The sequence below is a fragment of the Sorex fumeus genome, unplaced genomic scaffold (assembly GCF_029834395.1).
Source record: "Sorex fumeus unplaced genomic scaffold, SorFum_2.1 ptg000034l, whole genome shotgun sequence".
In the NCBI taxonomy this organism is placed as follows: domain Eukaryota; kingdom Metazoa; phylum Chordata; class Mammalia; order Eulipotyphla; family Soricidae; genus Sorex; species Sorex fumeus.
Window position 1 is genome coordinate 2,679,929 of NW_026606091.1, and position 11,916 is coordinate 2,691,844.

General features: G+C 34.9%; 1 protein-coding gene across 1 annotated transcript in view; it reads left to right on the forward strand.

Moving 5' to 3' along the window:
• The window catches only part of LURAP1L (leucine rich adaptor protein 1 like), a 49,119-nt gene extending 47,251 nt beyond the window's left edge, over positions 1 to 1,868 (forward strand). Inside the window, exon 2 of the mRNA XM_056117225.1 lies at positions 1,136 to 1,868. Within this exon, the coding sequence (XP_055973200.1) occupies positions 1,136 to 1,510 (375 nt within the window). The 3' untranslated portion in view covers positions 1,511 to 1,868. The remainder of the gene's footprint in view (positions 1 to 1,135) is intronic.
• The last annotated feature ends 10,048 nt before the right edge of the window (positions 1,869 to 11,916 follow it).

Below are 11,916 nucleotides of genomic sequence, written 5' to 3' on the forward strand. Positions count from 1 at the left end.
TTTGATTTGGTATGTTCCAGATCTAACTGAAGAAAAAAATTGGATCTACAGAAAATATGTTTTATCTTTTAGAGTTGTCAGCCTAGCAGTGTTGTCATTATTTTATTTTCACAGAATATTAAAACAATTTAGTTCTTCTTAAAAGTAAAAACATTATTGTATACTATGTATTTTTAAGTAATGAAAAAGGATGGATGTCTTTTCTATAATTCTGTCTCTTTTCTCTAGATTTCAATTTATCTGTTAAATTGAGATTAAAATAACAACTATGGTTCATTCTTGCTTTAATGAATATTGAGATTTTGTAAAGATGTCCTGGCATATTCACAATAAATTGGGCTTATGGCGATCATAGTGATGTTGAGGTCTTGATTTCTACCTTATTCTCCCTAGTGCTCACAAGTCATATACATATTCCCAATAAACATAGATAGATAAACTATTAATCTGTCCAGAGCAAGTAGCAGTCTTACTATTGCACTTAACATACAATATTATGCTTTTAGACAGCTTGGTGAGGATCAGGGATACAGTGGAAATTGTCTTTTATTGAGTCCAATACAGTTGGGAGGAATTGGGTTCTTGAATTACAACTCCTCCCATTATCATCAGTTTTCAAAAATATATTCAGATCAAATCAGTTCCTATTTTGTTATATGAATTTATAATTTTGGATGGCCAAGGAGATAGCTCAGGTGGACATGTCTAGTATATGTGTGACCCTGAATTTGATCTACCACCTTCTGACCCAACACCACCTGGTGGAAACCTGAGAGACCAAAACCTCATGCACATGCCACCAAGTTGAGCAACACTGGGATGGGGAAAGGGTGCGGGAGGAGGTCCTTCTTATTAAATTGACAGAATAGGTTGGAGAGCTAATAAAGGGAATGGGACCCTAGTTCAATCTCCAGCACTAAATACAATCCTCAGACACCCCAAGAGTTACCCCTGAGTACAGATCCAGGAGTAAGTCCTAAGGAGCCCTGCCTGTTGTGGGCCCTCCCGTCAAAATAAATTAATTAATTAATTAATAAAGGAAATCCTGAAAAAAGTAAGAAGCTGAATGAATGTTGGCTCTTTTGGTCAAAGAAAAGAAATCTAGTTTATTTTTCTTATTTTCCTTTCTCCACAGGTTAATCTCAGAGCCACAGATGCTAGGCTCATGCGTCAGTTGCTAGTTATCAATGAGAGCATTGAGTCCATCAAGTGGATGATTGAAGAAAAAGCCACCATCACCAGCCGAGGCAGCAGTCTCAGTGGCAGCCTGTGCAGTTTATTGGAGAGTCAGAGCACCTCTTTACACGGCAGCTACAACAGCCTACATGACGGCAGTGATGGGCTGGATGGGATCTCTGTGGGAAGCTATCTGGACACTTTGGCAGATGATGTTCCAGGCCATCAGACTCCATCAGACTTGGACCAGTTCAGTGACAGCTCCGTAATAGAGGACTCACAGGCACTGCACAAACATCCCAAATTGAATTCTGAATACTACTGCTTTGGCTAGTCACCCATTTTATTTGCATGGGATTGGTGTGCAATTAACTTGTATTTATCCTTCTTCTCTGCTGCTATATTTTTTGGTGTGATTTCTTTCTTTTATATGACCTTTTAAAAAGAAGCTTATTTTGAAATTGCTCAATGGTATTTCTGTTGCTACTATATTTCTCATCTGGTCTGATGGTTCTTTCTCTCTTATATCTCTATTTATTACAACGATTGTTCTCCCTTCATTTTTAGTGGCACAAATAAAGTAGGGAGAAAAGAATAAGCAATAATTATATTTTGTTTTCAGGGCAAGGGGGCCAGGGATTACCAAAAAAAAATCTTTGTTAAATTTTACAATAAACCAAAGTCTGATAACAGTTCATTTTGTTGCCTGTATTCTTAAATAATTTTAAGTTTAGTACTTAAAGTTTAGTATGTTACTCTTTCCATATAATTTTGAGTCAAATGCTTATGGAAAAGTTAGGCATTATTTCTAGGAGACAACTTCCTAATGTTAAATTAACAATACAGTTATACGCTTCTACATGATAGTAATTCGGAAGCTACAACTATATGCAGTTCAAATTTGTGTTAGTACTATAGATCAACATTTTGTCATTGATTATCTTAACTTTTATCTTAGATTTAGGTGTATGAAAATATTTTCTTTCAAATTTCAAATTATTAAAATTAGGTCATACAGGTTATTCCTACCACATGAAAATAGCACTTCTCAGTGACATGATTTGGGAACTTGTTTTGGGGGTTTGAGAATGCTGAAATATTATTCCAAATAAATGAAGAGGAACAGCATTCCTTGGCTATCTAGCCAAGGAATACCCAAAAATAACCAACTAAATGTTACCAAAGAAAATATTGTATTTTATAATAGTGGAGGAAAACTTTATAGTGATTAAAGATCAATGAAAGTGTCCTAAAAATAATTGTGATTTGAGATTTTGTTGGTAGTCATTTATGTGCATTTTAAATTCTCTCTCTCTCTCTATATATATATACACATACATATATATACACACAGATGGATGAATAGGTGAATATAGAAAGAGAATGTGGGTAGGGAAGCAGAATAATTCATCTATACAGTGCATATGATTTGTTTCATCCTGTGATTGATAAGTTATCTCTTGGTTGTCAGAAATGACACCTGGAAATATAACTCAGTAGTAAACATTCAGCTTTAGTGTGATATTATTAATCCTTTACACTTCTTTTACTTGATTACTTGTGAGTGGCTATAATTGAGATTTCTAACTGTTCTTTATAATGATATATTTTGCACTAAGCACTTTAAGATATGAATCCAAAAGTTCTCCTGTTTACAGGTGAGACATGTCCTTACTCAAAAATTATTTTTCAAAAATGTCTTTTATTTTAATATTTATTATACATACCAAACTTATTGTTTTCAGAACATATAGTATTAAATTTCAATTAAAATTTATGTGTCTATATTTTATGAGTTCTTTTTCATAAATTGTCTGATAAATAAATTGTTGCAATTATTATTTCATAAGAAGGGGATTATATCATTTCTATATTTGATTAAATAGGGATACATAGGTAAATGGGTTAAATTTATAAGTCTGACCTTTCAACTTGGGTATGTCCTATTACTAATAATAATACTAGATAGCCTATTTTTTACCAAAATAAAAACAATTGCTGTAATCTTAAAAAAAGTGACCATGTTCTTTTTACTGGGATCCATTTTAAGCTTATTGGCAAACCAGGGAGTTGGCCAAATGTCAACTATTTTTCATAAATTTCTCTTTTTCTGCTTGCTACTAATTTTAACTTATTGAAAGCCAGTGGTTATCTTTGCTAGATTTAATTTATAATTAAAAAATTTAGCCTCAATTTACCATATTAAAACACAAGAGTACATATTATCCCTGAGTAGAGAAATTACCCTTAAAATTAAGATTGATGAATTTCAAGAAGGTAATAAAATCTATTACCATAATCCTGTAGCATTGCAGGGATAATCACTTCAAGAAGATTGAAGAGAGTATACTAGAAGAATGAAAATGTTTACTGTCTTCACATCATGAATTCAAACTGCGAAATTTCTTTAACAATTCATTTATCCTAACACCTCCTACTGCTATTTTGACAATTGCACAAGCTACATGAATTTGTCCGCTGTGCTGGGAGCTGGAGCGATAGTGCAGCAGGTAGGGCATTTGCCTCGCATGCGGCCAACTCATGTTCAATCCCTGGCATCCCATATGGTCCCCTGAGCACCTCCAGGAGTAATTCCTGAGCGCAGAGCAGGAGTAGCCCCTGAGCATTGCTCGATGTGACCCAAAAAAAGTGAAAAAAAAAACTGTTCGATGTAGAAAGATAATGCAAAAGCACAAGATTATAATATGAGAGAAGTGCATTAAATAGTTTTTGTTTATAAAATCTCATTTTTCAATAAAGGCCACCACCCATGGGAGTACAGAGATCTGGGACCACACACAGATAAATGCTTGAGTTTCAAGGTCATACCAGATTTTGGGGGGCCAGTATTCCCCTTGGACAGAACTCTGGGCTTGCCACATGGTAGATATGGGACCTACCCTTGAGTTATCTCCTAGCCCCTACTTGCAATAGACACAGCTATAATGCTTGAGATTTTAAAAATATATGTTTCTATATTTTGTGTTTTATAATTTAATTTTACAAAGTTACTCAATGTATATAGTCATATAAAACCAACAATGTTTATTTTACTAAGAGAAGAGGAATATGCAATTAACGTTTATTAGTTATAGGCCTCAAGGGAATATGTGAACTTTCAACTAAAGAATACCCAACTAATTTCCGACCTTTAGTTTTGATACTTCCTTAGCTATAATAAATGAGAAAATGGGGTAAAATCTAAAAGATTAATTTTGTTCATTATTATTTATATTACACATAATTTTATTCATTAGAGATCTATTATTTTATGATAAAAGTAAATAATTTATCACAATTAATTTTTATATATAACTTAGAATTTATATTACATATAGAATATATAAAAGTTTAATATTTTTATATAATTTACTCAATCACTTAATTGTATTCATCCTGCATCATTTTTTAAGACAATGATTTTAGATAAAGCCAATGAGTTTGCCAATAAATTTTTGATGATATAGTAATTGCTTGTTACCTGGTTCTAATTAGATGGCTTTATCAAATCAAATCAGAATAAATACTAAAAGGAACAAAAATAATTCCTTGATTAATACCATATATTGATTACAAGAAATTGTATCTCATGGAATTGAAAACCCTATTCTGCTAGGTGAGTTTGATGATCTTTGGAACAAGAGCAAGAGCAACTATCCTATGTAAATTTCTGAGTAAATTATTTAGATCATTCAACAAGCGATGGTCTAATTAAAAACAAAGATTCTAACAAGCTTTTTAGACTCCAATACATACAAGTGCCTTCAGACAGGTAAGAGCACAAAATTGTAACACTATGACCTAAAAGCTTTTGGCCCAGTTGTACGGAGACATTTATCTGCCTGTAGTTTTACTTATAGCCAATAGATAAAGCCAATGAGTTTGCGGAAAAAAAAATCATGCTTTTGCTATGGTCCAGTATTGGGCTAATCTATTTAATTGTGGAAGAATTAACCTAGTTTTGTAAAACAAACTTCTCAGAGCCACGTGGGCGGTGAAACTGAAGAGCTTATGGAAGAGAAAAGGCAGTATGCAGAAGACAGAGTTGTATTTGTACAGGGTTCAGTTGCTTACATCCAAGATACAGTTTCTCTTTCTTGATATGGATTAAATGTATTGGAGCATCAAACTTGTACAATTTGTATTTAATCAAAGTTATCATTGTTTAATGTTTAATAGAGTACTCCCATTAAATGCTAACCAGCACTCCTTTCAAATCTCACCTATCATTCTGGATTACTGTTACATGCTTGACCTAAGGCTTGGTCAAGTCAAACCAAAGTTAGTGCTAGAATACTATAACATCTACCTGTACTTAAGAGTATTAGTTAAAGTGAAAACATTGCCGAAAGTTTGTATTCTTTCAAGTCATTAAAAGCATTTACAGGGCCTGTTTATCTATGTGGGAGGAAGAATATTCACAGCTGCGTTATTTCATTCGTACTAATGAGGGATCATGTACCTATAGGAAAAGGCTGCATTCCTAGTGTTTTTAAATTTTTCTCAGAGTAATTTACTGCAATATTTTTACACCAGCCAAATCCACCTATAAATCAAATATAACTCCAGCTATCAGCCCTGCATTTTTTCCCTCTTGTGCAAAGAGATACAAGTGAAAAGTCAGAAGATTGCTTACTCCTCTGAGGCTGATGCATTCCAGCTACTTGTCACTTTTCCTTTCCCTCAAAGCATTATTTCTGTGTTCTTGTTGAAGTTCTTTTTTTTTTGAAAATTTAATAGGGATTATAATCTCAAAGAATCTATAAAACTCCTACTTTATAAAATGAACTGATGTCACTATACTATGTGATCTTTGAAAACACAAAGATCTGAATTTTTTAATTCAGAGAATTTGTTGTGTTGGATCTTGAAGGGTTGCTAGAAGATATGTAAAATAATCGGTCATTTTTCAACTAAACCAAACACGGAATTCTTGAGCAACTTGTACCATATGACAGTCTTGCCAAGATGTCCCTCTAAATTTTGCCTCAGAAAATGATCTGATCCATACTTGCTTTAAAGAGTGCAAAGTTTTTTTAATTCAAAACAAACTAAGATAATGAATTCCACTTAAAATATAAATAATCTAAATGTCTGAAGGAAAAGGACAAAGAGTTAAGGAAATGCCATCACCATTAACCTATAATTAACAGAAAAAAGATAATTGGACTACTTATAGTTATTTGAATATTCATAAGATATGAAGACACAAGCTTTAGAATGTTTCTGTTTGGTCAATTTTTCGATGCATGAGGTTGAAATAAGTAACATTTTAGTTTCAGTTTTATTGTTTGAAAATAAACTTAATAAAATCTGTTTCATAGAACTGTTGGAAAATTAAATACTTGGAGGATACTTGAAATTTTTTTGTGTAACAAGCACACAAAATTGATTAAAATAATGTTAATATAATCATAATGTAATTAAATAAATTAATTTTATTTAGGAAGGAATGAATATAAACTGGTGTATAATAGTACAATAGCATAGGTTTGGGGACAATTATTTAACTAAACCAATAATGATTTACAAAAACTTTTTATTGACAAGTTTTTCTAGAGGCTACAGAAGTTTAACAATTATAATGTGTTGCCACAGTTTTAATTAGCAATAGCTCTGAGAATGTTAAAAATGGCCAATAAACGTAAGCAGAAATCTGACAAGGTTTTTGGGAACATATTTTGCTGACTGCCATGTTTATATAAACCATTCCTGATCTCTGATTATGAAAAGCTTCTCACATGCTTATTTCCTATGACAGTTGTAAAAGTCATACAAGAAAAGGCACTGGATGAGAAACTTGCATTTTAAGACTATTAACATAAAATGTAGGCAGAGGAATTAAACAAACTATTTTTTTTCTATTTTTTTGTATTATCAGGGTCACTGCAATTCAAGTAATAAATCTAGGAAGGCATCAATCACATCACACCATTTTCGACATTGGAGAAGAACTGTTCCTTAAAACATGTATCAAAAGAGTCATCGGTGGTGTCAGTGTCCTTTATCAACACGAACTTGGCCATAAGCATTGATTCATTCGAATGCCTAACAACCCAAATCGGAAGATTTCATTTGAATAGATGTGGCTCACTGCCGGCAGTTTCTATCTTTGTTGTTTACACACCAACATCTAATTATGATGAAGGGGAAATTGAAAAGTTCTACATGGAGCTGGAGGAGTTCTATTAAGAAGACCATCTCTTCTGCAAGATCATTGTCAGTCATTTTAATGCCAACGTAGGACCAAGAAGAACAGCCGAAGAACTCCACATTGGGACCCATAACCTAGAATGGAACGAACAGGGTGAGAGACTGGCTGAGTTCATCCTGTAGACCAAGAGCATCCATGGTAACTCACAGTTCCAGAAGGCCGAATCTAAATTGAACATGGGAGTCTCCTGGTGGACGATTCCACAACGAAATTGACCACATCATATTCAATCGACGGTTTTGCCTGACTGATGTCACTGTTGTCCCAAAATTCCAAACGGGATCGAAATACCATCTCCTTCATGCAAAATTTTACTTCACAAAACAGGGAGAAAGGGCTGTGAAGTTTAAGAAGAGAACTCCCAGAATGACCACCAACTGGGAGCTCTTTGGCACTATTGCAGCAACAAGGGAAGATGCTGTCATTGAAAACATTGAAAATGAATATGATCAACTGGTTCAGCACCTCCATGATTATGCAAGGAACGTTGAGAGATAACCACAAAAAGACGCCTATCTTCGAAAACTTTCCAGCTCATTCGCTAATGTGGCTTGGCACAAGCCTAACACAACCACAAGCAAACGTCCGAGCTCGCAAAGCAGTGCAGAGAAGCGATCAAGGAAGACCTCAAAGAGAGAAGAGCAGCAATGCTGGCAGATGCAGCAGAAGCCAGAAAAGGCATTAGGAATGCCCCCCTTTCCTTTGACAACTACAAGACCCAGATGACAGCCCTCCGACATTTTGATGGATCTCTCCCATCTTCCAAAAGGGCAATGGAGAAGATTATCAATGATTTCTACTCGGATCTCTTCAATAGCCACGTCCACCTGCCCACATGCCAAATTCCACATGATGAATATGTTGTTCCCAACGTTCTACCTTCCGAAATCTGACATGCCATTTCATTGGTAAAGAAGTGAACAGTACCCTCCCAGACAAGGTCAGACCCAAACACCTGAAGAACCTACCATCAGTACTCATCAATACACTGGCTTGGCTCTTCACACACTACCTGTCTGAATGCAGGGTTCTGTCCCAGTGGAAGATCAGCAGGACTGTACTACTGTACAAGGAGGGAGACATCCACGACATTGGCAAATATCGCCCAATCTTCCTGTTGTCTGTCATCTACAAGATGTTCACTTGAGTCATCCTGAATAGGATTTGCAGAACACTATATGGACAACTATGCGAGCAAACCGAGTTCTGAAAAGGATTCAGCATGATCGACTGTATCCACACGATAACCAAGCTCATTGAGGTTTCTCAGGAGTTTAAGATGTTGCTCTGTCTAACATTCATTGATTTAAAGGAGGCCTTTGCTCTGTTGAGACAGAAGCAGTCATCAAAGCCCTAGCCTAACAGGGCACTCAAACTCAATACATCATGAGATCCTCCTTGAGCTGTATTACAGTTTCACTACCAGGATCTTACCAATCTACAAGAAAGTGATCATCCATGTCAAGAGAGGGGTTCAGCATGGTGATACCTTTTCACTGAAACTCTTCAGTGCCACCCTCGAGAACGTCATGCAATGACTGGAATGGTAAGGAATGGGAGTGAAGATAGACGGTTGGGAACTACACCACCTCCGCTTCGCTAATGACATCATTCTAATAACACCAAACTTTAGCCAAGTGGCATAAATGCTGTCCGACTTGGACCATGAGTGTGGAAAGGTTAGACTACAGCTGAATCTCACCAAGACAATGTTTATAAGAAACAATCTAATTCCTGATGTTCCATTCGCTCTCAATGGAACAAACATCTCCGAATGCAACAGTTATGTGTACCTAGTTTGAGAAGTCAACATGAGGAAGGACCTGGCAACTGAGTTGTGCAGGAGGAAGAGAGCAGCGTAGAATGCTTTCAAGAGTGTCGAAGAAATAGCTAAGAGGACGAAGAATAGCTCTGGGCACATCTCTTCGATTCCACTGTTCTCCCTGCTTTAGCATATGCCTCAGCGACCCGGGCCCTACGAAAACAGGATGAGAACGCTATTCGGGTCTCCCAAAGAGGAATAGAAAGAGTTATGCTTGAACTATCACACTTCACTCAAATGAGTGAAAGAATCTGGAGTTCCGACATCTGTCAACAGTCAAGAATCAGGGACGCTGTCTTGTTTGCCAAGGCATTGAAAATTAGATGAACTGGACACATAATGAGATTTTGATACAACCACTGGACTAGAGCCATTACTGACTGAATTCCATGGGATGGCAAAAGATTGCGTGTCTGTCTACTTACAAGTTGGTCAGACTTCTTTGTCAAGACCTTGAAGGATCAGTTTGAGTCTCTTTGTGTTCTTAGAATGAGCAGACGCCATTGAGCTACACTAGTACGTGACAGGGGTGGATGGAGACTTTACTGCCACCTGCTTGAGCAAATCAATGAGTAACAGGATATCAAGTGATCAAGTGACCAAGTGATTAATCCCAAAGCAAGGCAAGTTTTTGGCTTTTTACTATATGTGTTTTAGAGTAATAGCCAAATCTTCAGAATGATTAAAAGATGCTAAATACAGATTGTTTTTACAAATTTAGCTCTGGAAACCAACCAAGATTCATAGGAAATTCTTTGGACAACAAGACTTTCTAAAACATTATTAATTTACTCTATCAAATTTCTCTTGGAAATGTATTTAAAGAACAGGGAAATATTTATATAGTGTGTCACTCTTTTCTTTGCGATCTCATACTGATATAACACAGCAAATATTAACTTACTTTGATAGATTTATTAAAAAATGAAAAACAGTCCATATAAATATGAGTAGAATTAAATGTAGTTGTATTGGCTCACTTTTTCTGCATTTGTGAAATTAATACATGAAAAAACAATAAATGACAAAATGATGACTCTTGATACCATTTATAACAGCATTCTTCAACTTCTTTACACAAATTGACCAGACTCCATGGACCTGTGGTTGAAGCACTGATTTATATTCACAGGTATTACTTATCTTGGAGATCTTTTCTTATTATTAAGTAGGAATTGAATATCCTACTAACTTTATTTTTCCATTCAATCATCTTGATATATAGAATTATAAAGTTGTTCATTATTGAGTTTCAGTAATACAATGTTCTAACACCTTTCCCCTCCCCAGTGTACATTTCTCACCGAGTATTGCTCCTGCCACCACACCCCCAGATCGACTCTGTGCTGGGCACCTTTCTTCTTCCTCTCACTCTTGCTCTTTAAGAGATCCTTTCACTCCATAGCAGTTCACACAATGATGATCAAATCTATTATCAATCTACCTTCTTCCACATTTACACTTCCCATAGTACTTTAACATTAAAATTCTGGATTTTCCATGAAGTCATACGAGAATTAAATATTTGGAGCAATAAGGGTTTACATTATCATTAAACTGAAGACTAGAAACTGCCACTGAATAAATGAGTGTCACAATGCAAATTTCAAATTCTGACAAGCTGACAGATCTATAAAATGAAATTTCAAGTGATTAATGATAAAAATATGCTAAATTTAGACTGTGATTCTAAAGTGGCTGACTTGGAAGTGCTAGAATGCTATTCTATGAAGGAATTTTCAAAGTTAGTGAAGTATTTTGAATACTGTTTTGAAAAAGATGGCCCTTGACATTTCTATGTTTTATGAGAGTCCTATAAACTCAGCGGCTTTGAAGACTGTAGATGTTCAATTTTAAGGTTTTATCCAGGAATTGGTAATAAAAATAAACACTATGTAGCTCTCATCAAAATATTTTATTTTAAAACTGCAAAAAGAACATTTATAGTATTCAGTCTTCGAGTTACCATAATTGGGAGTTACTTGATTTTGTTTTAAATTATTTTACTTTCAATGTTTTTTAAATTAATTTTTGGAAGCAAAGTAGTTTTATACAAAAAATGTGAGAATGAAATCCTATAATGTGAAAGAAAAGATAAACATCCCACATTTGAGAATAGGTAAGTAAAGGAAAATAGTTGTATACCAAGCATACAGTACTATGGGCAACTTCAAGATCAATTGTATGATGTATTTTTCTTTTAGTCTTCAGAAGTTGTGTTCCTGAATATGAATATGAAGGCTTATACAATGTCATATTTTATATAAATTAATTTTTTAAAAAACAACTATAAAAACATGTTGATGTAATTCTTTGCCTTGTTCTGTTTTTATGAAGGTCTATACTCTAATATACTTCCTTTAAGAACTTTGTACTGCAGACTCATTTCCTTTCAGACATTCAACCCTACAACTTTCTCTGTACAATATTAGCTTTGTAACAAAAGAACACACATCCTTCCCAGTGCAGGAGGGTCAAGGGACCAGAAAGTCATAAAGATCTAAGGGATAGATCAGATAATATAATCTTCACAAATATTTTCCTAATAATACAAGCCAACAGCAAAGATAAAATCTTGCAAGACCATAAATTGAATTCAACAACCAAGCTGCAGAGGCCAGAATGATAGTCAGAAAGAGATCACATTAAGGAGTAAATTGGTGTAAAAAACTCAATTGAGCAATTTGGGGCTAATGGGGAGGGT